General features: G+C 38.5%; 1 protein-coding gene across 3 annotated transcripts; it reads right to left on the bottom strand.

Moving 5' to 3' along the window:
• Positions 1 to 115: 115 nt before the first annotated feature.
• LOC105387579 lies at positions 116 to 16,651 on the bottom strand. 3 transcript variants are annotated; one of them, XM_048624888.1, is made up of 16 exons: positions 16,432 to 16,651; positions 16,158 to 16,329; positions 15,744 to 15,926; positions 15,368 to 15,616; positions 14,516 to 14,639; positions 13,380 to 13,550; positions 12,833 to 12,947; positions 12,024 to 12,169; positions 10,174 to 10,398; positions 9,745 to 9,854; positions 3,512 to 3,647; positions 2,676 to 2,842; positions 2,071 to 2,231; positions 1,438 to 1,543; positions 640 to 687; positions 116 to 180 (listed from the first exon to the last, which is right to left on the bottom strand). In XM_048624888.1, exons 1-16 carry the CDS (start codon positions 16,455 to 16,457, stop codon positions 145 to 147), a joined length of 2,175 nt encoding a protein of 724 aa, XP_048480845.1. In that variant the 5' UTR covers positions 16,458 to 16,651; the 3' UTR covers positions 116 to 144. The 3 variants fall into 3 exon arrangements, with proteins under 3 accessions (XP_048480845.1, XP_048480844.1, XP_048480847.1); XM_048624887.1 differs by having other exon boundaries at positions 116 to 687; XM_048624890.1 differs by lacking the exon at positions 640 to 687.
• Positions 16,652 to 24,377: the final 7,726 nt, after the last annotated feature.

The raw sequence follows: 24,377 nt of genomic DNA, 5'->3' as shown, positions 1-24,377 counted from the left end.
CAAATCAAATCAATTTGTGGTAAAACAAGATTAAGATCCAGTGCAGTCCTCATTAACCTAACCATAGCCACCCTTGTCCAGTTATAGTTAAATTGGAAATAAAATACCTCAGTAAAATTTGAATTTGCTTTAATACTCCACAGTTCACTTTTTCTTCTTGTTTTTCTTCCGCTTGGGCCACTGCAACAAACATTTCATTTAACTAGTTGTTACAAATAAAAGTGGTCAGTCAGTCAGTTCGTTAACATTAAAATAGTATTAAAAATATATATTATAAGCGGGTATAAGTAGCCTCTTTCAATAAATAATTAATACAGTTTTTAAAAGAGATATAACATAAGAAGAGTTTTAGTGTCTAAATATTGATAGGAAATAATAAATCAAAAAATTTCAACCAAATCCATATTCTACATATTGAACCCTCAGAATGAAAGGGACTTATCTCAAAATTTAACAAAATGGATACTCAAATCATCCCATGAAAGGAACACTCAAATGATCTCAAATCCGCCCAATCGATACCCATTCTTCGAAAAACCGCAGGTTTGAGCTGCGTGCGCCTTTGAGGGTAGAGACAAATGGAAACTCTGGTTTTACGTGTACTGTGCTCAACAACTGATCGCTTCGCTTGCCGGGTACCTTACGCTGGGAAGGTCCTCCGTTTCCCGAACGCTCCGCTTCTCCGAACTAATAACAATGAAACACCCACTTGAGATTAAACCGTGAATTAAATACAAAAGCCAATTTGTCACTTCACACACACATACATACATACATTGGTGGTAAATTTCTGGATTCACAAATCCGAGACCTTTTCTTAGTTAAATGTAGTAATAAAATGAAGTATACAAATACCGTGGTTGCAACTTTGTACAGGACGTAAGGGACTTGAACCCAGATGTCCACTTTACCAATACCCGCCTTGTAGGCGTAACATAAGCACAATAAAATATAAGTTATCAAAGATAGCAGATGCCACCATAAATTGCGAACAAATGAATGAGATTTGCTAAGATCATATTTTGCCGCCATTAAAACGTCTGGGATTTGAACCCAGACTATAACTTTACCAATACCCATTTACGGAGCCAAACATAAGATCTGCAATCGTTTACAGATCTCATAGTGTCCAGGATTTGAACCAAGACTTTCTTATTTTATTATGTTGTTTGTAAGGGAGAGGAGATTTTTCCCGCGAGCTTCGCTTCAGCATAAAAATGACAAATTAATGTAGCTTGCCTAAAGGCCAAAATTTAAATAGTTAATTTGTACTTTTTTAAGAATTACTTTGGGGTCCGATAAATATCAAAGGTCTGTGAACCCAATTCAAAAGTTAGTATATAAGTAACTTAATTCCTGAAACACACAAATTCTGAGACCATTCATCCCTTCCAAACCGCCCTTCTCCGATCCACGTGACCATAGACGAGTCCATACCTTGATGGCCTGCGGGGGGGTCTTCTGTCGAGCTGGGGGCTTCTTTGTCTCTTTGGCCACGTGTTGTTGGAACGGGGAGAAGGCCAGCGGCAGGATGCGACGGAACCTGCGGTAGATGGTTAGGATTATAGCTTTTATCACCGCTGTAGCAAGTTGTAGATATCTTTCTCTACTGGTGGAGAAACGCGTTTTACAAATATCGACACAACGTATCGTAATCAGAGTTGATAATAATATAATAAGCTAAAAGCGGCACCAAAAATTTATTTAGTAGTTGGATTAGATCGGGATCTTCGTCCGATAGAAGAATAATTTTCTTGGACCAGACGACGCGACGACAGTTGACTGTTTTGATTAGCGGGGCTATTATTTTCTACCACAACATAAATTACGGTTGCATTCAAGGTACAGCTGATACGGTAGGGCAAGGGTGTACAGAAGCAGTTGAGTCTCCTTCTGTACACCCTTGCCCAGTTAATACACAGTATTATTTCGCAAAATTGATATAGCATAGCAAGCCGTAACGTAACGTACCCACGGGTAATTTTAAGCCACCTTTGTTATATGACTTTTGATAATTCAACGCCTTTTGGCTTATTATACCCTTTTTGCAACACCCTGTATTTAACTCACTTATGCATCGGCAGCAGCACGGGCGCCAGGTCGGGCGGTCTCTTCACGCACTTGGCCTCGTCGGTCTCCGCGAGCTGCGTCATGTCAAACTGCAGCGTCAGTGGGTCGCCGCGGCCGGCAGAGGTCGCCACGTAGAGCAGAGCGTTCTGACCGTGCTCCGGCTGCAATGAGGTCGCGTGTTTGGGGAAAAGGGTAGCGTGGGTCGGTGGCGTAGTGGTAGTGGCTCTGCTTTGAGACCTGGAGGTTCGGAGATCGATCCCCGTAGGGGGATACCTTGGATTTGTGTTTTTAATTTAGATTGGCATACCACGCTAGTGTGGCCCCAGCATAAGAGAGTGAAGGAACAGAGCGTACTGAGCAACACATTAGACTCTAGTGGCTAGAGCACTATAATATACTATTGCGCAGGTGGCTGCTTTCATGTAGCCACCGTAGTCAAACATGGGCTGGCAGTATCTTAATTATCCTAATTATGGCAAACCAAATACTAAAGCTAAATATATTTATGTAGACTGGGGTCTGTCGCCATGGCATTGACCAGTCAGTCAGTAATGACATCATCCTGCTTACCTACCGCATAAAGTAGGTACATAAAATCAACTGACCTCATGCTTCAACAAGTACTGCCCCGGCAGTAAGCCCTGCAGATGGTTCAGTGTAGAGTACACTATGTTGGCCGCTTCCTCCATGAGGCCGGGGTGCTGGGTCGTCAGGTCGGCCAGGGTCGCCAGCTCGCAGGTCACCAGGTCGCCGCTTGTGCCGTCTACGCGGACTATATGTGGAAATGGATGTTATATTAGGTGAGCTAAGGGCTGATTTTCCAATAGTCAGATAAGTGTAATCTGAGGAATCAAATTGTTGCTGTCACATCTCAATGTTTGTATTAGGGCTGATTTTTCAATAGTCAGATAAACATTATCTGAGGAATAAAATTGTTGCTGTCACTGTCTCATTCATACAAACAGCATCAGAATTATTCCCCAGATAACACTTATCTGACCATTAAAAATCAGCCCTAAGTTGATTAAAAGTTTATGGCTGAGTCGAACTACATAAACAGGGTTTAAATAGGTATATTCGGTGAGGAGTTTAGTTTACTTGCGTGCTATCAGGAAAGATACTCACAGGGTATAGAGATGTATAGATATATTATGATATGTCATAAGCAAGTCGCTTATTATAGCGGCGTAGTATTTATAGTTCACGAGCTTTTTGTTTTTCCTCTAGAAAATCGCTTTCTAGAGGAAAAAATTCTCCAAAAGTAAAAGTGTAGGTAATAATGGTAGCGATTCAAAAATAATGGAACTATCTAAAAATAGCACTGTCAGTGAAATTTAGAGATTTTAGCTCATTTTAAAATTAGGAAGTGCCACCTTCAGAATCGCTTTCAATGTTCATCAAGCTAACGCCTGTTATTAACCACTTTACTCAAACCACCTACCATTCATGAGCGTGGCATTTCTCCTCAGACACAGCGCGAGCGCCAGCGCCCGCAGCTGGTCGCGGGGCGGCCGCGCGGCGCCCAGCTCCAGTTGGTATTCGGGAGAGGGCTCTACTAGTAGCTCGCCCGATTTACCCTGTGGGGTTAATAATAATTATTATTATTTATTTATTAATTTCATTCTTTATTGCACAACTATTGTAAATAAATGCACAAATATGGGCTTAATGCTAAGAACATTTTCTAACAGCCAACCTACATGAGGTACAGGAAAACTTGTACAAATATGCAAAAAAAAATGTATGAAAGATGAAAGAACTACAAACAAATTAGTCACTTAATAATGTGTAGGGTGTGTGAGATCACACACTACCAGTCGGTCCCAAGCTAGGCAGAGCCTGTGATATATGGGTATTGAATGCTGATAGTATCTTCACAAATACAAATCAAATCAAATCAAATCAAATCATTTATTTGTTTAACACAGGTTAATGGTAAGGTGGTAAATATTAACAAAAGTTCCGCTATGCTATGCCACAGGGCGTACAAATATTTTAAAGATTAAAGTCCATGCTACATATGACATGCAATAACTACAAAGATAAAAGAAAAAGTACATATAAAAATTTGAGCCAAATTAAATATATAATTTTGTTGCAAAAAAAAAATTATATAAACATAAATATAGAAAAAAACCTAATGAACTCATTAATAAGTTTGTCAATGTGTGTGCGTGTGTCTATGTCAAGAATTATTATATATTAAATTTGTCTAATTAAATTAAAATGGTGATAAGTAATAAAATTATTTGTTTTAAAATTAGTAAATGTCAACAAGGAATTCATTTATAGAATAATATGCTTTATTGATAAGATATTTTTTTAGTTTAAGTTTGAACGCATTGAGATCATCAATCTGTCGTATGGTATTTGGGATTTTATTATAAATTGCGGGTGCCATTCCGAAAATATTTTTACTGAACTTGGCCGTTTTGTGTCCAATATTGCAGATTCTGTCACCGTAGCGCTGACTTTTGAATCGTTCAAAGAGATTGGGGTTCGACTTTACAAATGCGGCTACTTCATACACATAAAGAGACGGAAATGTAAATAAATTATTATTTTTAAAATACGTTCTGCAGCTATCTGTGCGTTTAAGCTTGAAAATTGCACGAATGCATCGTTTTTGTGATTTAAACACTACATCCCTGTTAACAGTGTTTCCCCAAAAGATTAAGGAAAATCGTAATAGAGCCTCAACGTTACCTTTGTAGGCGATTAAAACTGTCTCTTTGTTCGCAACTTTACCTAATTTGTGTAAAGCATAAGAGAATTGGCTTAATTTTTTTGTGACATGTTCAGAGTGGGATCTCCACGACAAATCACTATCTATGTACAGACCAAGGAATTTGGTAATATTAGTATGTTCTATTTTATTATTATTATATTTAATGTCAATATTTAAAATGTCTGAATTATTTGGATTAAATGTCATTATTTTAGTTTTTTCTAAATTTGCCAATAGACTGTTATCATCTAGCCAATGTATTATGTCCTGAAGGGTTACGTTAATTTCATTTTCTAATGATGAAATATTATTTGCCGAAAATACCACTGTGCTGTCATCAGCGAATAGTACTACAGGATGCTCTGTTATTTTGGGAAGATCATTGATGTAGATTATAAAGAGAAGTGGTCCCAGTACACTACCCTGAGGTACGCCATATTGAACGGTTCGAGCAGGTGAGAAGTGAGAGAGTTCACTTTTTGCGTTATAGCACATTCTATCAATTTGTGTTATTTGGACACGGTTCGTCAAATATGATTTTATTAGAGAAAGCACATTACCTCTAATGCCATATTTTTCTAGCTTTGACAGAAGTATATTGTAATCAACATGATCGAATGCTTTAGTTAAGTCCATGTAGAGGGCTGCTACTGGAATTTTTTTATCTATTTTTCTTATTATATTCAAGAGAAAGTCATAGATTGCCATGTTTATTGTTTTATTCTGTCTGAAACCTTTTTGCTGTGGAGCCAACAGATTAAATTTTTCTAAGTATGAATAGAGACTATTATAAATGACCTTTTCAAATATTTTAGAAAATATAGGTATTAGTGCAATAGGTCTGTAGAAATTCATATTTTCTCTGTCTTCCTTTTTGAATAAGGGTTTTATGATAGAAACTTTTAATTTGTTTGGGTATTTACCCTGTTCTATGCAAAGGTTTATGATGTGACTTAAAATTGGGGCGATAATATCAGCGACAGATTTTATTACTTGAGTTGTAATACCATCATGGCCTGAGCTGTTAGTGTTTTTAAGTAGTTTAATTATACTCCATATGTCTTTAGGGATAGTGGGTTTAATGTACAGTGAATTAGAGTTAATAGGTATATTTTTAGTTACCTCTTTCATGCATTTTTTATTGTTTCGGTTATTTGATGTATTATCATTATTTTCCTTTATATTTGTATAGAATTCATTAAACAACTCTGCAATGTTTAAAGGATCGTCTACAGTTTTACCATTGACAGTTAATTTGTAAATATATTCTTTTAGGTTATTAGATTTAAATTGGTTTATTATTTTCCAAGTCATTTTACATTTATTGTCCGCTGTTTTAATAAGGTAGTTATTTTGAGATTTCTGTGTTTGTTTAATTATTAGTTTTAATCGCTTTGAATATTCATTATATTTGTGTTTATCCAGTGATGATCGAGATACTCTATATTTCCATAAAAGGTTACGTTTATTTTTACTACAGAGTTTTATACCCTTCGAAATCCATTTAGGTTTTCGATCACATGACATTTTTATTTTGACGTAAGGAAAACAGAGGTTATAAAATAATTCAAAAATTTCATGAAATTTCTCGAATGCTGTGTTGGCATCAATATCACTTTGATTCCAGATCTCATTAAACGAGATCGCACCTAGACACTCTCTAAATTTATTTATATTTTCATCACTATAATCTCTTTGGAACTTATACCAATAATTTAATGTGCAGAAAGATTTTACTGGGAAATTCATCAGTTGCGCAGAGTGATCGGAGAGTGCAAAATCAATAACTTTACTGTAGCTTCCTGTGATATTATGGAATATGTTATCAAGGCATGTGCCACTAGCCAGTCTTGTTGGTTGATTTATTTCCACTTTCATATTATAGCTGTGTAATATATTTAAGAAGCCATTTGAATTTTTGTTTTTTATTAACATATCAATGTTAAAGTCTCCACAGATTATTACCTTCTTTTTACTATTACAACAGATTGTGTGTAATATTTTATCTAAAGCACTAAAAAAGGAATCGTACGCATTATTTGTGTATTTAGGGACCCTATACACGCATAGTATTATTATGTTGTGCTGCGTTAACTCTATACAACTGCATTCCAGTAAGTTAAGTTCTCGACATGTTTTAAAACTTTAAATTTATGATTATTGTGAATCAGAATACATGAACCACCATGTCTATTTTTCCTATAATAGCTTGAAGCTAGTGTATAATTTTGTATGTGTAGCAAATCAGAATCATCCGCTATCATGTTATGCTCAGTGATGCATAAAACATCAATGGGGCTACCTTGAGTTCCAGTTTTTAGTTGGTCTAAATTGAGCAATAATTCGTCCGATTTGTTAATGAGTCCATTTATGTTTTGGTGAAGTACAGTCAATTTATTGTGCAAGAAAAAGATTGTTATTTGGCTCTGTCAAGTCAATATTATTATTAATGTCAGATTTATTCAATTCATTGATTTTACGAATGTTCAGAGCTATGTCATTTAGTATTACATTGATTCCTACAGCATTTAGTTGTCCATATCTAAGAAACATTGTATGGTCATAGGATAGATTTACATTTGGATCCATCAAATAAACATGCTCATTTGAGAGAACATCCAGATAGAGTAGGTTATTGAATGATTCTACTCTCCAATTAAATACATTTGTGTTCTCTGAATATTTATAAGTAGGCATGCAAACCAAAATATTCGTATGAACAATGCTCTCCGTTGCTTGTCTTATGTGCAAAACCAGCTCAAAATAATTATTTGTATGTTTGAAATCTTCTTCTCCAATCATCATAATACACATGTCATTTTTCGTAAGATTTTTTAATTTCATTTGCAGATCACTGAAAATTACCTTAATCCCTGTGTTAGGATAGATATAATGACAGAACTCGTATTCCTCTCCCCAAATCACTTTCGCTGTCTCTAGTATGCTTTGATTTTTGGTGGTGCTAATGAGCAAAAGTTTATTCTTCTTTTTTTCTTGGCTTGATTTAATTACTGGTCGTTTACCATGTTTTTTAGGTAATTTTGATTTAGTTTGATTATTCTTTTCTGCATCCGTTTGAGTTTGTTTGTCAACTTTTTTATTCTTTTTAACTTCATTTTTTTGTGTTTGCTTGTCTACTTTGATTGCATCTTGTTTTAATTTTTCCTTTTGTGGTGTCCCTTTTTCTTTATTCCCTTTTAATTTTCTTGGGGTAATTTGTACATTTTTCAAACTATCTGTAGCTTTTTTTAGCATTTCATTGTCTTTTGATATGTTTGTTATAGTCAATTTTAGTTCAGCATTTTCTAAATTTAGATTTTTTATTTCTTCATGCGCTATGTTAAGTTGTAAGGACAGCTCTTCTATTTTACATTTCAATTCTTTTATTTGATCATCTTCATCATCGGACATAGCTGGCATGCTCGTGCTAGTATAGTCAAGCGATGTTTTTGTTGCATCGGCTTCATTGTTATCGGAATGGTTTTCTGATTCTGACTTTGTTTGTGAACGTTGGCCTCCTCGGCGAAATGTGATAGAATTCAAATTCAAAAAGCTCATTTCGAATTAGTATATTCACTGCAGGTCTCAGAATAATGACCTTTGCTTATCAATTTTATTTAATGGACAACATTTCAAAAAACTAAAGCTGCTATAAATCGAAAACCATTTCGAGATTTAGCTCTAAAGGACACAAAAAAAATGTTTTTGTATTTTTTGGATGTATCATTTTCGAGAAAATCATAAAATAGTAAAAAAGTGCTGATGATGTCATGCATCAGGTGCGATGCATTTTGATGATCAAAGACTATAGATTTAAAAACAAAGTAACTGTCACTTTCATTTTTGATTGAATTTGACGTTTTATCGTGACGTTGTTGTTTATTTGGGTCATTTTCATTAATTCTGTTCTGACACTTTCTGACAATTTTTTTATTTATTTTTAACAGATGACCTCTATATAATATGTCCCAGAGCATGCCACCGCCTACACAGCTGAAAAAATGCTTCTGCTTATTTTTTTACATGATAAGTACCTACTTTCCATCATCAGAAATATCAATGTCATTTGAAAATGACCCATTTGTTGGTTGGCATGTAAACAAAGTTTAAATGTCACTTGTCAGTGTCATTTATGTTTTTTTTCGAGACTCAGGCAATAGACAAAAATAAAAAGTGGGCCTAATATGTGACTTCACTTCCGGTTTTAAAATAATTAACTTTAAAGTTAAAAATAACATGCAAAAATTAATGTATATACAAAATAAAAAAATACGGGTCCACTAATTTTCTATAATCTTTCCGAATAGCTAATAAAAATATAGGGTAAAGAAAATGAAATGTTGTCCATTGCGTAGTATGAAACGTTACGCGGATAACTGATTTTTATTTCTGGCAATACTTTTCTAGTTGACAGTTCTGGTACAGCTGATTGGCCAATATATTGGTTTGTTTACCAAAAAATCAATAAAATATCAGTTATGTGGCAGTTTAAGCTTGATTTGAATTTTAAATTTGTAGAAAATCAAGAGAATAGACTTAGCTGTGTACTTCAATTTCAGGATTTGGTCCAAAACGAGTGTATAAAACTCAAGTGCACTTGTTGCAATGGATGAGGTGAGGTTATAGTTGTATTTATTTGATGTTTTAATAGACACTAGGCACTGTTTTACTTATTTAATACATAAGTAGATAGATACATATTAAACAGATAAACGACAACCAGACATAAGGCGAACACAAACATGTGTTTGCTTGCTCACCTCACATATGTTTGCCCTGGGCGGGATTCAAACCCGCGGCCCCAAGCTTCGGAAGCAGCTTCACTACCGCCTTAGCTACAGTAGCCGTCATCTCGACATTAAATGTCTGTCTTTTCCTCCTCCATTCCTTTCTGCAACTCGGTATTAGCTAGTTGCACGAATGAACTTAAACTAAGTCTGACTTACTTTGAGTTTGTGTGAGCAGTGCACGATCAGATCGATGCTGTCTCCGTCGCTCTTGTTGACGACTTGCCACCGCCTGTACGAGCGGAGCGGCGGCCGCTCCATCGATGAGTCTGCGGATTGTAAGTGGGTTATTCAACAGTAAAGTCATGTGGAATTTGAGATTGCTTGTGCGAATTCATTCGTTTATAAGGTTCAACTGCATTCATATTTCACTAGTGTTGTTACTCACATGTCCGCTCTCCTACCATAATTTTTTTTATTTTTTGTGTCACTTTATTGGTGTTATGCAAACCTGTTTAATTTCGTGACTTCGAATAGCAGTGAACTAGAAACAGAATCGACGATGACTCGGCTTTATAAGTACGACCTAACATATTTATAGCACAGTTTCCAGTAAAGCAACTTAATCGATAGGTACAAGGTACATACCTTCACAAGAGCACGACACCATATCAGGCAGTGTGGGCACATCTAGCATCCCCGCGCCTTCCCCGGACACTTCATCACCTCCTGGCATCACCACCTCTTCTTGCTGGGTTATGAGGGGTTCCATCTCGCACTCGGCACGCGGCGTGTGGGCGTCAATCTCGCACTCGGTGCTCCGTCGCGGCGTGCACGGCTCTGCTTTCATATCATTATCCACTTGCATGTCATCTGTGAATTACAATAAATATATAAGTAAGTAAGGTCAGACGGTGGCTCAAGCTATGTACTTAATTCAGTGAATTTTTCTGCCCTAAACGCCTAAAAGCTAAAGAATTAGGTATGAATTTGAAAGTTATTCGTATTCAGTGAGTAGGTCTATGGACTATCGTGGCGGTTACAAACAGTATATATCTACTGAAGCACCCTACAGGTGTTCTATAGGATGTGTCAGGTGTACAAGATGTTACAATATTTTCAGAAGTCATAGAAAGAAAGTTGTTGAAAATTTGCCGCTCTGCCGCTTCCCCCTTTTTGGCTTCCTATACCACTTTTGCAACACCCTGTACATAATCATACACACTCACCCATGTCAATGACTAGTGGCTCGTCGTCCCCGCTGTCGGCCAGCACCACCACCGTCAGCGGCTCTTCTTCCGCCGCGAGCCGCTCCGCCTCGGACTTCAGCCAGAGCTTCTGGATCCTCCATCTCTCTCTTATACAGGGTGTTGCAAAAGCAAAAACAGTTTCCTAAACGGGGGATTTGCTGTTTTAATCGCTTTTCACAACAAATTTGTTGCTTTTGTGTCTTTGTATGGGAAGAAGAATGTATTAGTGAAGTGGTTGTTCAGAACGAGTCGTTTTGGCCTACTATACAGGGTGTTGCACAAAAGGGTATACTAAGCCGTAATGTAGATTTCGGCTTAGTATACGCTTTTTGCAACACCCTGTAGATATCACTTTTGCAACATCCTGTAGATGCTCACAGACACTCACCCATGTCAATGACTAGTGGCTCGTCGTCCCCGCTGTCGGCGCCGCTGTCGGCCAGCACCACCACCGTCAGCGGCTCTTCTTCCGCCGCGAGCCGCTCCGCCTCGGACTTCAGCCAGAGCTTCTGGATCCTCTGATGCTCTTCTTATACAGGGTGTTGCAAAAGCGAAAACGGTTGCCGAAACGGAGCAATGTTTGTGGTCTATTTTTGGGGAAATGGCTGTTTTATTCGCTTTTCGCAGTTCGCTTTTGTGTCTTCGTATATGGATTTTTGTTTGAGAAGCAGAATTTATTAGTGCAGTAGGTAGTAAGTTTTTCAGAGCCGTTTTGGCTTACTATATTTATTTATCTCTTTATTGCACTAATATAGGATAAGTGTTCAAAATGGCCCACCTTTTAAACACTTATATATCCTCCCGATTAATGAATCCTTTATCACTTTTGCAACACCCTGTATATATCACTTTTGCAACACCCTGTAGATATCACTTTTGCAACACCCTGTAGATGCTCACACACACTCACCCATGTCAATGACTAGTGGCTCGTCGTCGCCGCTGTCGGCCAACACCACCACCGTCAGCGGCTCCTCTTCCGCCGCGAGCCGCTCCGCCTCGGACTTCAGCCAGAGCTTCTGGATCCTCCGTCTCTTTCTTATTATACAGGATGTTGCAAAAGCAAATACAGTTTCCGGAACGAGGGATTTGCTGTTTTAATCGCTTTGCACAGCAAATTTGTTGCTTTTGTGTCGCCGTATGGGAAGCAGAATGTATTAGTGAAGTGATTGTTCAGAACGAGTCGTTTTTGCAACATCCTGTAGATATCACTTTTGCAACACCCTGTAGATGCTCACACACACTCACCCATGTCAATGACTAGTGGCTCGTCGTCCCCGCTGTCGGCGCCGCTGTCGGCCAGCACCACCACCGTCAGCGGCTCTTCTTCCGCCGCGAGCCGCTCCGCCTCCGACTTCAGCCAGAGCTTCTGGATCCTCTGACGCTCTTCTGGACTGGAAATTGGGGTGGATAGTTAGATATGTTGGTTGAAAGGCTGGTTTGGTTTTATCTATTTATTAAATATGGAACGCCAGCAGTTTACACAACACACAGAGATAACTTATTCATTGACTGACTGTTACCTACAAATTTCGTTGCGAAATTAATTCTGGATGTGTCAGCGATTCAAATTAGTTGCTCCCCAGAAGCTGCAGTGTTAATCTCTACTTTTTCTTCTATCGTGTAAAATGCACTAAGCTAACTTCCTCCAGTGTTTTGCTACTCTTATTGCGAGATCTCTACTATAGAAGCTTTAAATATGAAATAATAAAATATATAAATCCTATATATTTTTCTCCATTCTAGAGCGCTTTCGCTGATTCTTTCAGATTACTATACCTTGTTTCACGGGGAAAGACATCTGACAGAACCCTTATTACATTCGAATAAGGGTAGTTTTTGTTTGTATCAGATATCTTTACCCGTGGAATGGAATATACAACAAAATAATTTAGAACATGTCTGCTTGCTACTAACTATCGGAGGTCACGAATCGAAATCATTACTGAGAATCTTCTATATCTTATACCAACAGTTTTTCAGCATTTTACATCACCCAGTGGTTTGAGGCAGTTCACTCTAAACCTTTACATACATTGTAGTATAATTATACTTACGGAACCAGTGTGTACTGCAGTAGATGCTTGAACGCCTTGTAAGTCCTTGTCTGAGACGACTCCCGGTGTGTCGAGAAGTCGCTGCCGATGCACACCACTGTCATCGGCTCACCGTCTAAAATTTAAAGTGTTACTTAGTCAACAAGTTCCTTATGTGTAGTATATTTACTATAATAGATAAAGTATATTTATTAAACTCTTGCACTTATATAAATAAGTGTACAGAGGGTGGATTAATGCTATGAACTCGTCGGCTAGGCTTTCGTTGTTCGAACGGCTTAGTTTGCGATATTGAAGTATATATACCAACTACATACATATGCTCACGACTGTATTACCAACAAAAACGTTTAAAAAAATTGTAAATGAAATGTTAAAAAAATCGGGGTCATTTCGTGTCGACATATTGTAAGTGGAACTTTCACATTGCTTGTCAGTATATTTCTATAAAATGATAAACTACTCTTGTAAGTTTACCTTTTACGGCAAGTCAAACAAAAATGCAGTAAGTATACCATGATATGTATCTGTGTATGTAGGTACTGACCGGGCCCAGGCACCCGGTGCACGGCCGCGGGCAGCGCGTGCGGGCGCGCGGCGCAGGCTAGCGCCGGCAGCGCGCCGCCGCTCACTATGAACCGCGCGCCCAGAGACCCCGCGTACTGGCACAGTTGATGCTGGACCTCCGTGTAGGGCAGCACGGAGACTGAGGTCTCATCTGTGGGAGAGAGAGAGAGATATATAATAATATATAAACCCATAGGTAACGTCGTTTCTAGAACATCAACAAAGATCTCGGGAAGGAGCCCATAAACAAAGAGATTTTTAAAAGAAAGTGGGGTCGGATCGGCACTGCCCTAGAAAACCAAAGGGCAATATCGCCAAAGGTGCGTTAGATTGGAATGAATGCTTTGAACCGCGCGACCACAGAGCTAGAGTAATGGCATAGCTTCTGTTGTAGCTGAGCTTGGGGAGAAGAAGTTATTGGTGTATATGCAATTAAAGTATCGGGAAAAGTTGATACTGCTGTAACCCAATAGGTATGATCTTACGGTTAAGGAAAACATCGTGAGTAAATCTGAATAATTTATATCTAGATTTAGCACATATAGATAATCTGGATATCATGTTTACCCACCAACCCACAGTGGACCAGCACGGTGAGAAATGGTCCAAGCTTAGGAAGGCAGTTTAGACCTTGGTGATATGCAGAAAGGTTCCATTCGAGAGAGCCAGGTGCAGGTATTAACACCCCCACAGAGATTAGACTAGAATAGAATACCGCTAGCCCACAGACACGTTATGGTGCGATCTTTGTGTTTTTTTTTGTCTATGGGGCCTGAAGTTATGTAGATGTGAATATATTTATTTATTTATTTTTGAAAGGAAAACTTACAGCTAAAGTTTAAAGACATCTTTATCCTAATCCTAACTAATATTATAAATGCGAAAGTAACTGTGTCTGTCTGTCTGTCTGTCTGTCTGTTACTCTTTCACGCCAAAACTACTGAACGGATTTGAATGAAATTTGGTATACATATGGTCTAGACCCTGAGAAAGAACATAGGCTACTTTTTATCCCGGAATTCCCACGGGAAAACTTTTTAAGGCGAAGCGAAGCTCGCGGGAACAGCTAGTATCTTATAATCGTATTATGAGTTATTAAGAGGTTTAGAAACTCACTAGGCAGCAGCAGCCGGCAGGGGTGGCGCGCGCACGGCTCGGGCAGCGTGCTCGCGCGCATGATGTTGGTCTTGCGAGTGAACAGCTCCTGCACCTGGACTTGCGGCAGCTCTGACAGGTTCACCTGGAGAGTGACATATATGTGACAGTCAAATGGTGGCTTGGGGTAGATTGGAGCATAACATGTGTCAGCTTGTACGGTGGCCTGCGCCTAAAAGTATACAGGCGGAGTTTTTTAAATGGCGATCTCAAGCTCACATGCTGCTCAAGCACATCCACATAAACACCACTGCTACACACATCACACACATCACGTCCCCGGATTTAAAACAGATGTAGCTCGTCCCTTCATCATCAGGGTTCGCTGTTTTAAAAACTCCACCTGTATACTTTTAGGCGCAGGCCACCGTACATGCCTAATGTGTACACACTCTTACAGACAAATGACGGCTGATGGGTTAAATGTGGAGACTATGAACAGGCATAGCGTAGAACAGGCTACAGTACGTACGTACTCATATAAGTACCATATATTTTTCCTTTGACTTATAAATTATTGATTTATGAATAAATGAGTATTTCAGTATTTCAGTGCCCTGGAACAGTATTGTTAGACAGGTTGCAGGTAGTGACTGGATGAGGAAAGTAGACCTTAAGAGAGGCTATGTCTGATGATGGTGACAGTTAAACCTGACCACGGTCATAGAAGATATATGTAGTACATTCTTGTTTTAATATGCCATTTACAGGATTGAATCTTTTCCATCCTGTAAATGGCACATTAATTCAGTTTTCAGCCTTGTTTCAGTCTCCAACCTGCAATTGCTTTTAATAAAATAAGTGTTTACTCACTTTAATCAAATCCTTTTTATGTACAAGTTCAAATTGTCCCCCCTGTGTTACAAGTGGTATCTGGGCAGCCATGTCATATTTCTTGGGCAAGGAGGCCAGTTCGGTGACCTTCATGCGAAACTCTGCATCATAAACCATCTCTACAAGGGGTTTCGGTCTCAGCGCACGGATGCAGTGTGTGCTTGTCCAGAGAGCCCGAGCCCACTCTTTGAATTCCTTCTGTTCTCCTTCATACTTGTCTTTTAGGTCCTGTTGATAAATAGGTCATGTTTAAAATTAGTATGCAGAGGCTTTTATAAGATAACAAAGACTGCTTTTATGTAAAAATTTGGTTGTAAGAAAAGATATTATGTAAACTACATAAATCAAACTTTACCTCAAAAAGTCTATGGTCCAGCTTGGTGGGTCTGGGTATGAACTCCGCCTCCAGAACATCAGGATACATGGAGCAGAGCACCTTCAGCAGGTTGAAGTGTTGCACCTGCGACAGTGCGGACAGCTTCGGAAAGTGTGGGACTGGCCGGAAGCCCGGCACAAATGTTCTGTTGTTTCTGTCTTGCTGAAATTTGAATGATTATTTTATTATGAAATTGATATTATAATTATTGTTGTTATCTTTGTAGTTGTGAAAATATGACTACAATTTCAAACTTGAAGAATGTCTTATGCAATTGGAGTTAATTATTGCAAAGTGCCAAGGTTATGGACCATATAGAAATATATAGTACCTATATCAACTTTGAGGATACTATTAAAAGAAGTATTACTGAGGCACTTTCTGTATTCTTACCGCCTGCGGATTAGAGAACACAGCACTCCAGTTGATGGGTTTCCTGGTCTCATCCTCGGAGTCGCTGGAGAGCAGCGGGTCAGTGAACCGGTTGCGGAGGATCCTCTCCGTGCAAGAGTTGTCTATGTCCCGGTCAGTCAGGAAATGTTCAGAGTCCCTCTCATTATAGCACCTGGAAGTTGAGGTTATTATGTATAGCTTCTTTATAAATTTTGTAACGTTTATGTGCTTACGTGCGTAAAGTATGGTCATAATACAAGTTTAGGATACTAACCAGTCTATTTCTCGTATATGATCCATGCGTGAGCATGTGATGGAAGGATAATCGGTGCAGAAAACTAATGCCGGAGCGGATTTTGACGAACTAAAATGTACAAAAAATGTGAAAAGCACGGCTCCTGTATTAAATACAATATTAAAGAGTTAATTACGTTTTTTATTTAGAAGTTAGTCTAAAAAATACGACACAACACGTTTGTTGTTTGTATTTTTCACGTATTGAATTGAAATTTTATTTATGGCAATCTGTCGGGTGTGCCAACAATTTCTGCCAGTATCATGTCATGACACTGCATGTGTATTTATTTGAATTGTAATTTATTGAAGGTAGATCTTGAAAACTTTACGAATGTGTATAAATAAATAAACATAATAGATGAATACATATTATATATAGATAGATCTATACTACTATTTGAAGAATGGAGTTATAACTTGATTTTATTGTTAACAATGAATTTACTAATAGCGATGATAAAATTAGGGTCATGAAAATTTAATAACAACTGATGAAAGTTTATTGGAAGAGGAACTTTGATTTTATATAGGTATGGATATAATGAGTCTAAACCAAAAATGGGGCAATTCAGGAAAACATGATCTAGAGTCCCCTCGTCCTGTCCACACTCACACATGGGCGAATCCCGTTGTTTTATTTTATTGAGAAAAGCAGGGGAGCAACAATGACCCAAACGAATTCTGCACAAGATGGAAACAATTAATTTAGGAAGATTTTTAAATTTAAAAAACCACGATCTATGAGGAACCTTCGGTTGAATGGAGAAGTACAATCGGCCCTTGAGCCGGCTTGATTTCTCCCATTCATGTTGCCAGATAGTCAAACTATCCTTAGCTGGGAGGCTAAGGAGGTCATAAGTGGGGATTTCGAAATATTTTCGGTCACTGCTGGCATCTGAAGAAGCTCTTTTTGCTAGCTGGTCTGCGTATTCGTTGCCTGGTATACCAGAATGACCTGGGATCCATACCAGAACAACTCTAAGACTTTTATCGTTACACCTTCTAAGGCAGTCTTTAATGTGCAATGTGTAACTACAGTGGGTTTTACTTTTAAAAGGACATTGTGTTAGAGTTTGTAAGCAACTCAAGGAATCGGTAAAAACTACAGCCCTATCAATGTTATGGGCTTCGATAAAAGTACAAGCTTCCAGAACAGCTACACACTCCCCCGTGTAAACGGAGATTTCTGGGGGGCAAACAAACATTAATTCTATTTTTGAGTTTTGATAGTAGACTGCTGCACCACAACAGGATGAATCGGTTAGTTTTGATGCATCAGTGAAGAACAAATGCCAGTCACTATACTTAGAGTTAATCTCAGAGTTAAATACTGAATTAGCGGCCGGAGTTTGCTTGTCTATACCTATGGATAATATTATGTTGGGAGTGTATTGTATACTACAGTAGGGGAATTCAAAAAGTGGGATATATTTAAATCTTAAAATGGGACATGTTTCTTCAATTTCCTGAATTTTTTTGAAGCTGTTTAGTATTAGCGGTGGATTTTTATGTGACCAGTATTTACTTTTATTGCAGTGACTGTATAATATTTTTAATTTTTCAAATAATGGGTGGGATAATCTAATATATGTTCTGAATAAAAAGCGATCCGATAGATATTGTCTTCTGATGTTAAGGGGAGGCTCAGCGCATTCAACCTGTAAAGCATTGACAGGGGAGGACTTCATGCATCCAGTTATTATTCTTAAAGCCTTGAATTGAATAGATTCTAGTTTTTTTAAAGCTAATTTGCTACATGGTTCTAAGAGGAAAGAACCATAATCTAAAACGCTACGGATAAGGGCATTATATAAAAGTTTTAAAGTAAAAGGGTGGGCTCCCCACCAGACGCCGGATAGGACTCTGAGGATATTTAAAGACTTTTCGCATTTTTTTGTAATGTAATTTAGATGGACTACACCCGTTAGCTTAGTATCGAGAAACACGCCAAGAAATTTGACCTTGTCATTAACTGGAACACTGTTGTTACATATCTTTATGTTAACTTCGGGGATATTACGTTTTCTGGAAAATACTATTGCACTGCTTTTAGGTGCTGATAGATGGAGCCCATGCAGGTTAAGCCATTCACTGAGAGAATCTAATGACAATTGAATCGATTCATTGGCATCTTCTATTGAATCACAGGGTATATATAGAGCCAAATCATCAGCATATTGCAATACTTTACAGTCTGCGTTAAGGGAAGTGTGAAGTTTAGCTGTGTAGATATCATAAAGCAGGGGGCTAAGCACTGAGCCTTGAGGAAGACCCTTCCATACAGTTCTAGTTTCAAAGTCCTCCCCAGGAACCCGAAGAGAAACGGTACGAGACATAAGTAGATTACTTATGAGCTTTACTAACTTATCAGGAATGCTTAGCTGGCGTAATTTATACCTGAGCATTGAAAGCAGCACATTATCATAAGCAGAGGAAATATCTAAAAATACAGCTAATACGGAGGCGTTACTACTGAAAGCGATGCGAATATCTGAGACCAGAAGGCTAATGCTGTCCATGGTACTATACCCTTTACGGAAGCCAAACTGTGAATCTGCTAATAAACCTTGGCTTTCGACATACTACTCTAGTCTATTTTTAATTAGATGTTCCATGATTTTAGAGAGGGCTGAAGAGAGAGCAATAGGGCGGTAATGGTCGGGGTTGTCAGGTGCCTTTCCGGGCTTAAGTATAGGAAGGATGACTTGGCACTTCCAAGTGTTTGGAACATAACCCAGATTGAGGCATAAATTGATAAGGTTTAAGAAGTATTGTTGACATTTGAGGCTAGCTTCGGAAATAAACGAGTAAGGAAAACCATCTATACCTGGGGCGGAATCGTGAACGTATAAAAGAACGGAAGAAAGTTCATTCATGGTAAAAGGGGAATCTAGGATATTGTCAGATGGACCACTTTCTGAATAATATGGTAGATCGTCTTCAAGTGGAACAAAAGGGGGAGCAAGTTTATCAAAGAAGGCTTCTGCAATGGGTCTCGGAATTGGGGGGGGAGTTATTAGGGGAACATCCACGTCTATATCTATTAATAGATTTCCATACCAGGGAAGGGGGCGTAAAGGGAGATAGTGAGGAACAGAATCTTTTCCAGCTATCCGTTTTCTTTTACGGAAAGCTCGTCTAGATTTTGCAAGGAGTTTTTTATATAATACTAGGTTTTCAATGGTCATATTTTGGTTATATACTAGTTCAGCTTTGTTCCGTTCTTTTATTAAATTAGAGCACTCACTATCCCACCACGGGGGAGAGGATAATTTGCCTGAATGAGAATTTTTAAGAGGGAAAGAAACATCCGCCGCAGAAGAAAGAGAAGAAGAGAAGTTTTCAAAGCACGAAGTTATATTTGAAGGGTTTGCATCAGGGAGATGCTCTATAAACGAATCAAGAGAATCCCGATATGTCTCCCAGTTGGCGTTTGATAGATTATACTTAAGGAGGGGATTAGACTCCTTATGAGGAACTGTTTTATTAAAAAAGGTTGTTTTGATTGGGAAATGGTCACTTCCATGTGTACTATTAAGCCGGTTCCATTGCAAACTGGAAGCTATATCAGCACTGCACACTGTCAAGTCAACACAACTTTTACTCTCACCCGGGCGGGTCAGACGAGTGGGGGATCCATCATTTAAAATGCACATATTAAGGTCATCAAAAAGATCTGAAAGGGCGGTGCCAAATACGTCACAATGGGAAGAGCCCCAGGAGTAATGGTGACCATTAAAGTCACCAAGGAGTATTAATGGGGGGGAAACGGAAAGAATTAAACTACGGATATAGGGGATAATTCTAATATTTGGATCAGCTATATAAATAGAAATAAAATTTATACCTTCGGCTTGAATACCGATGACATTTACGTCATCGTCAAAGGGAGGGAGAGGAATGGGAGACGAAGGAATGCGGTTGCTCGTTAAGATTGCCGTGCCACCATGGCCATCGGGTCTGTCATCTCTGAAGGAGATAAACCCTGGGATATTAAAGCTACAGTTTGGCTGAAGCCAGGACTCACTGATGGCAAATAAAGATGGAGAATGTTTGTTAATCAAGAAAGAAATTTCATGTTTTTTAGGAGCTACGCTCCTGGCGTTCCACTGGAGGAATGTCAGAGGGGCCATTGTTAAATAATTTTACAAGCTGAAATATTTGGGTTGCAACGTGGTCAGGTAGAGATGAATTATTTTTTGAAATAATCTGAGACAAAAGTGTTAGGAGAAGTTCAATTATCTGTGAAGTGGAGTTATTAGATGATGAAGGTTGAGACGAGTTTTGGAGAGCGCAACCATTTGGGGAAGATGGGAAAGAATAGCTATTAACGATGGATTGATGAGCATGTTTATCATAGCCAGAGGGAAGCGGGGCATGAGATTTTCGATTTTTTGTGATGGTTTTTCTGTAAGAAAAAGAAGTAGAAGCGGGTTGAGATTGACTAGGTTGTGACAAGAATATAGGCGGACTCTGAAGAGTCTGTGGGATAGAGTTGGTTATGTCCGCATAAGAGCGAGAGACAGACGGGAATTTTTTGGACGCTTCCTCGAAAGAAATATTTTGTTCAGCCATGACTACTTTTATGTTTTTTTGTCTTTGGTATTCGGGGCAAGATTTACTTGTAGCGTAATGTTTACCATCACAGTACATACAGCACGCATCTGATTCTGCAGTGGAGCAACTATCACTGGAGTGATTGTCTCCACAGCGGAAGCATTTTGGTTTGGAGCGACATTTGGTTTTGGTATGACCATATCGGCAACAATTGAAGCATATTATGGTGGGGAAGTGGTATAGCTCTACTGTGAGGGAGGAATAGCAAGCGAATACTCTTTGAGGTAAGATTTGTCCGTCGAACGTCAGGACTACCGATTGTGAGGGACGCCACTCTGTGGAACCCTCTGCATTCCTAAATCTGTAGTTTATGCGCCTAGCTTTGAGAATTTTACCACAACCCGCGGGGACAGTTAAATTTGATATAATATCCTCTTCTGACCATTCTGAAGGGACTACCTTGACCATGCCCATACGTGTAATATTGTAGGTTGGGATGCTGGTCAAATAGCCCTTCAGCGTTAGTTCTGGGTGAACAATAAAGGCGTTGGCAGATTCTGGGGATTTAAATTCAACGGCTACACGGTTGCGGCCAACTCTTTTAATTCCATCCTGCATTATATTTGTTATTTTCAGTCTCATAAGGAGCTGTCCAAATTTGATCGGGTGCATTGTTGAACCTGAGTTTGATTCCTGCTCGTAGCGGGAGACGTGGACGAGGTAAGGGGGTCTGTCCATAGCCGAGTATCGAGCTCGACCAATGGAAGTCTTTACAGATTTTACGGTAGGGGTTTCATCCTCACTATCATTGGAAATGGGACGCTTTCTCCTATTTTGTTCTAATTCGTCATCGCCATTTGATAATGGGGAATAAGGAGGAGGTACAGGGGAAAGAGGGTCAGAGACGTCAGGATCAGGGGGGGCTGGGGGCGGTCTATCCCTGTCACCCTCCATGGTCCTCAAACATAAAAAAAACTATTTAAAAAAAATTACCAGACTCCAAGGCAAGATAAACACATAAATATATAAACACAGCACTAATAAGACGTTAAGTATTCAAGGAAAGCAAGAAAGCAAGCAGAAAGTAAGTTTTTTTAGCAAGAAATGAATATTTTTTTGCAAAGCACATGCACCGCCATAAACACTTCCCAGCGAAAAAAACATTTTTCACGTATTTTTTGTGTTAATGAGCCGTTTTCCTTGACAGCTGTCAGTTGAGCTTTTGGGTAAGAGGATAGATGGCGTGAAAACGCAGTGTATCAACTGTCAAAAATTACATAGAGAGCAAAGAGTACTAAACTCAGAATAAGAACTCAAACTCAAACTATCTCAAAAGAGTCACTATCTCAAGTGCACTAACTCTACAGTATCAAGGGAGGAGGAGCAGATAGCTCAACTACAACTCAATTAATACAGGAGAAACACAAGGAAACTGAGAAAACTTGAAAAGAACGGCTGTACGCACAATCGCACTGAACGCTGAAGCAACAGTGACATCGACATTATAGAGAAAATAATACTACAATTCTACCTACCTACGTCACTTTCACATTTCGTTAGCCTCACAGAATAACATATTGTGATCTCAGTGTGTTCTGAGGGTTTGAAAGTTGGTACAACCCCAGACAACGCCATCTATTTCTCCAAAAAGGAACTTTTTTTTTTTTTAACAAACGCCTCATTTAAATGTCAATGTCATTACAAAGTTACTCTATGGTACCAACTGTCAAGTACTACCTACTCTGTGTACCTGTGATTAATAAACCTCAGAATAAATACTATCCAAAAAAAACTACGGCAACGCTAGCTTTGCAACGGGTAGGTATCTACCTACCTAAAAGAACTTTTTTCGTCCAACAACTGGTAGCCTAAAATAAATGCTAACTTATAAATATTATAAATGCGAAAGTAACTGTGTCTGTCACTCTTTCACGCCAAAACTACTGAACGGATTTGAAGGAAATTTTGTAAGTACAATCATAATATAGATGGTCTAGTCTAGACCCTGAGAAAGAACATAGGCTACTTTTTATCGTGGCGTTCACTCGGGAAAACTTTTTAGGCGAAGCAAAGTTCGCGGGACCAGATAGTAGAAAATAATACTCGGTATTGGTACTTACTTGTTTCTATTGCAAAGTTAGCTTTGTCGGGCTGCTGCTGAAGCTACACTGATTAGTGATGATGTCAGGCTGATCTCATTGAGAGCCATACAGTGTTAGTAGAAGAAATAAGTAGGTACTTAGTTAGTGCCCCAGTTGGTGCGCAGTAGAGAGTATAGTGCCACAATCTTATCTGTTCCGGTGGCGACGTCGATGTGATCGAAACCAGTGTTGCTTTCGATTAAATTTTGCCTATTTCTGGTTTAAACGACAATGCATTTCTGCTATTACCTATTGTTATAATTAGGTACATTCATAAGTATAGATAAATCAAAATATAGGGTCGATAGTAAATGAAAGAGGATATAATATATCAAACGACATTTGTTGCATGGAAAATTTGTCCACGGCGAACAGAAATAAAATTAGTTCTGATTATGTTCTGATATAGGAGATTAAATCTAGATTACAATGGTATATGTAATATATGTGTGTCGTGGGAATAACGAGATACGACATAAAAAAAACTATTAATTATTATTTTTGAACACTTTTTTTATAATCTCATTTATTTTAGGAATTTTTATAATCTCATTTATCCTAAGATTAAGTCGTCTATTTTTGAACATTTTATTTTACATTTTCTAAAGTAACAAGAAACAAGAGCATATAATTAAAAGAAATTCAGACAGTGTGCAAAGGCTATTAATTCATCATCATCATCATCACGACCATCACGTCCCCACTGCTGGGGCACGGGTCTCCTTCCAAAGGCTAATTGCCAAAAAGAAATTTCTTTCAGCCAACTCTTGATAGGTTGGGAAAACAATGACATGTCATAAATCATCATTATTTCGTCTAAAATCGCTGCAGGTGCGCGAAATTCTTCTTGGTATACTGCCTAAGATTTAAAGTATCATGTCATGCCCTCACACCTGTAATCAAAGAAAAATAAAGATTATATAAAAATAAAGAGTATCACGACCCATCTCGTCCTCACTGCTGGGGCACGGGCCTCTCGGGAAAATATTTAATAAAATTACATACATGGAGTATATGGGTAAAATTATTCGTCATATTTGGCAACACTAACCTGTAGCCGCTGCAACTCGTTCTTCCAATTTTTCAAACGGAATTAAATGCGCCTGAATATGTTATTCTTCCTGCATATAAGCCAATATATATAGTACTACTTTTCTTGCATCACATTACAGCGCTTTTGGCATTATTTCACCCAGAAAATCACAAAAACAAATTAAATAACTCT

The sequence above is a fragment of the Plutella xylostella genome, chromosome 13 (assembly GCF_932276165.1).
Source record: "Plutella xylostella chromosome 13, ilPluXylo3.1, whole genome shotgun sequence".
NCBI classification, from domain to species: domain Eukaryota; kingdom Metazoa; phylum Arthropoda; class Insecta; order Lepidoptera; family Plutellidae; genus Plutella; species Plutella xylostella.
This window is presented reverse-complemented; position numbering and strand designations above follow the sequence as displayed.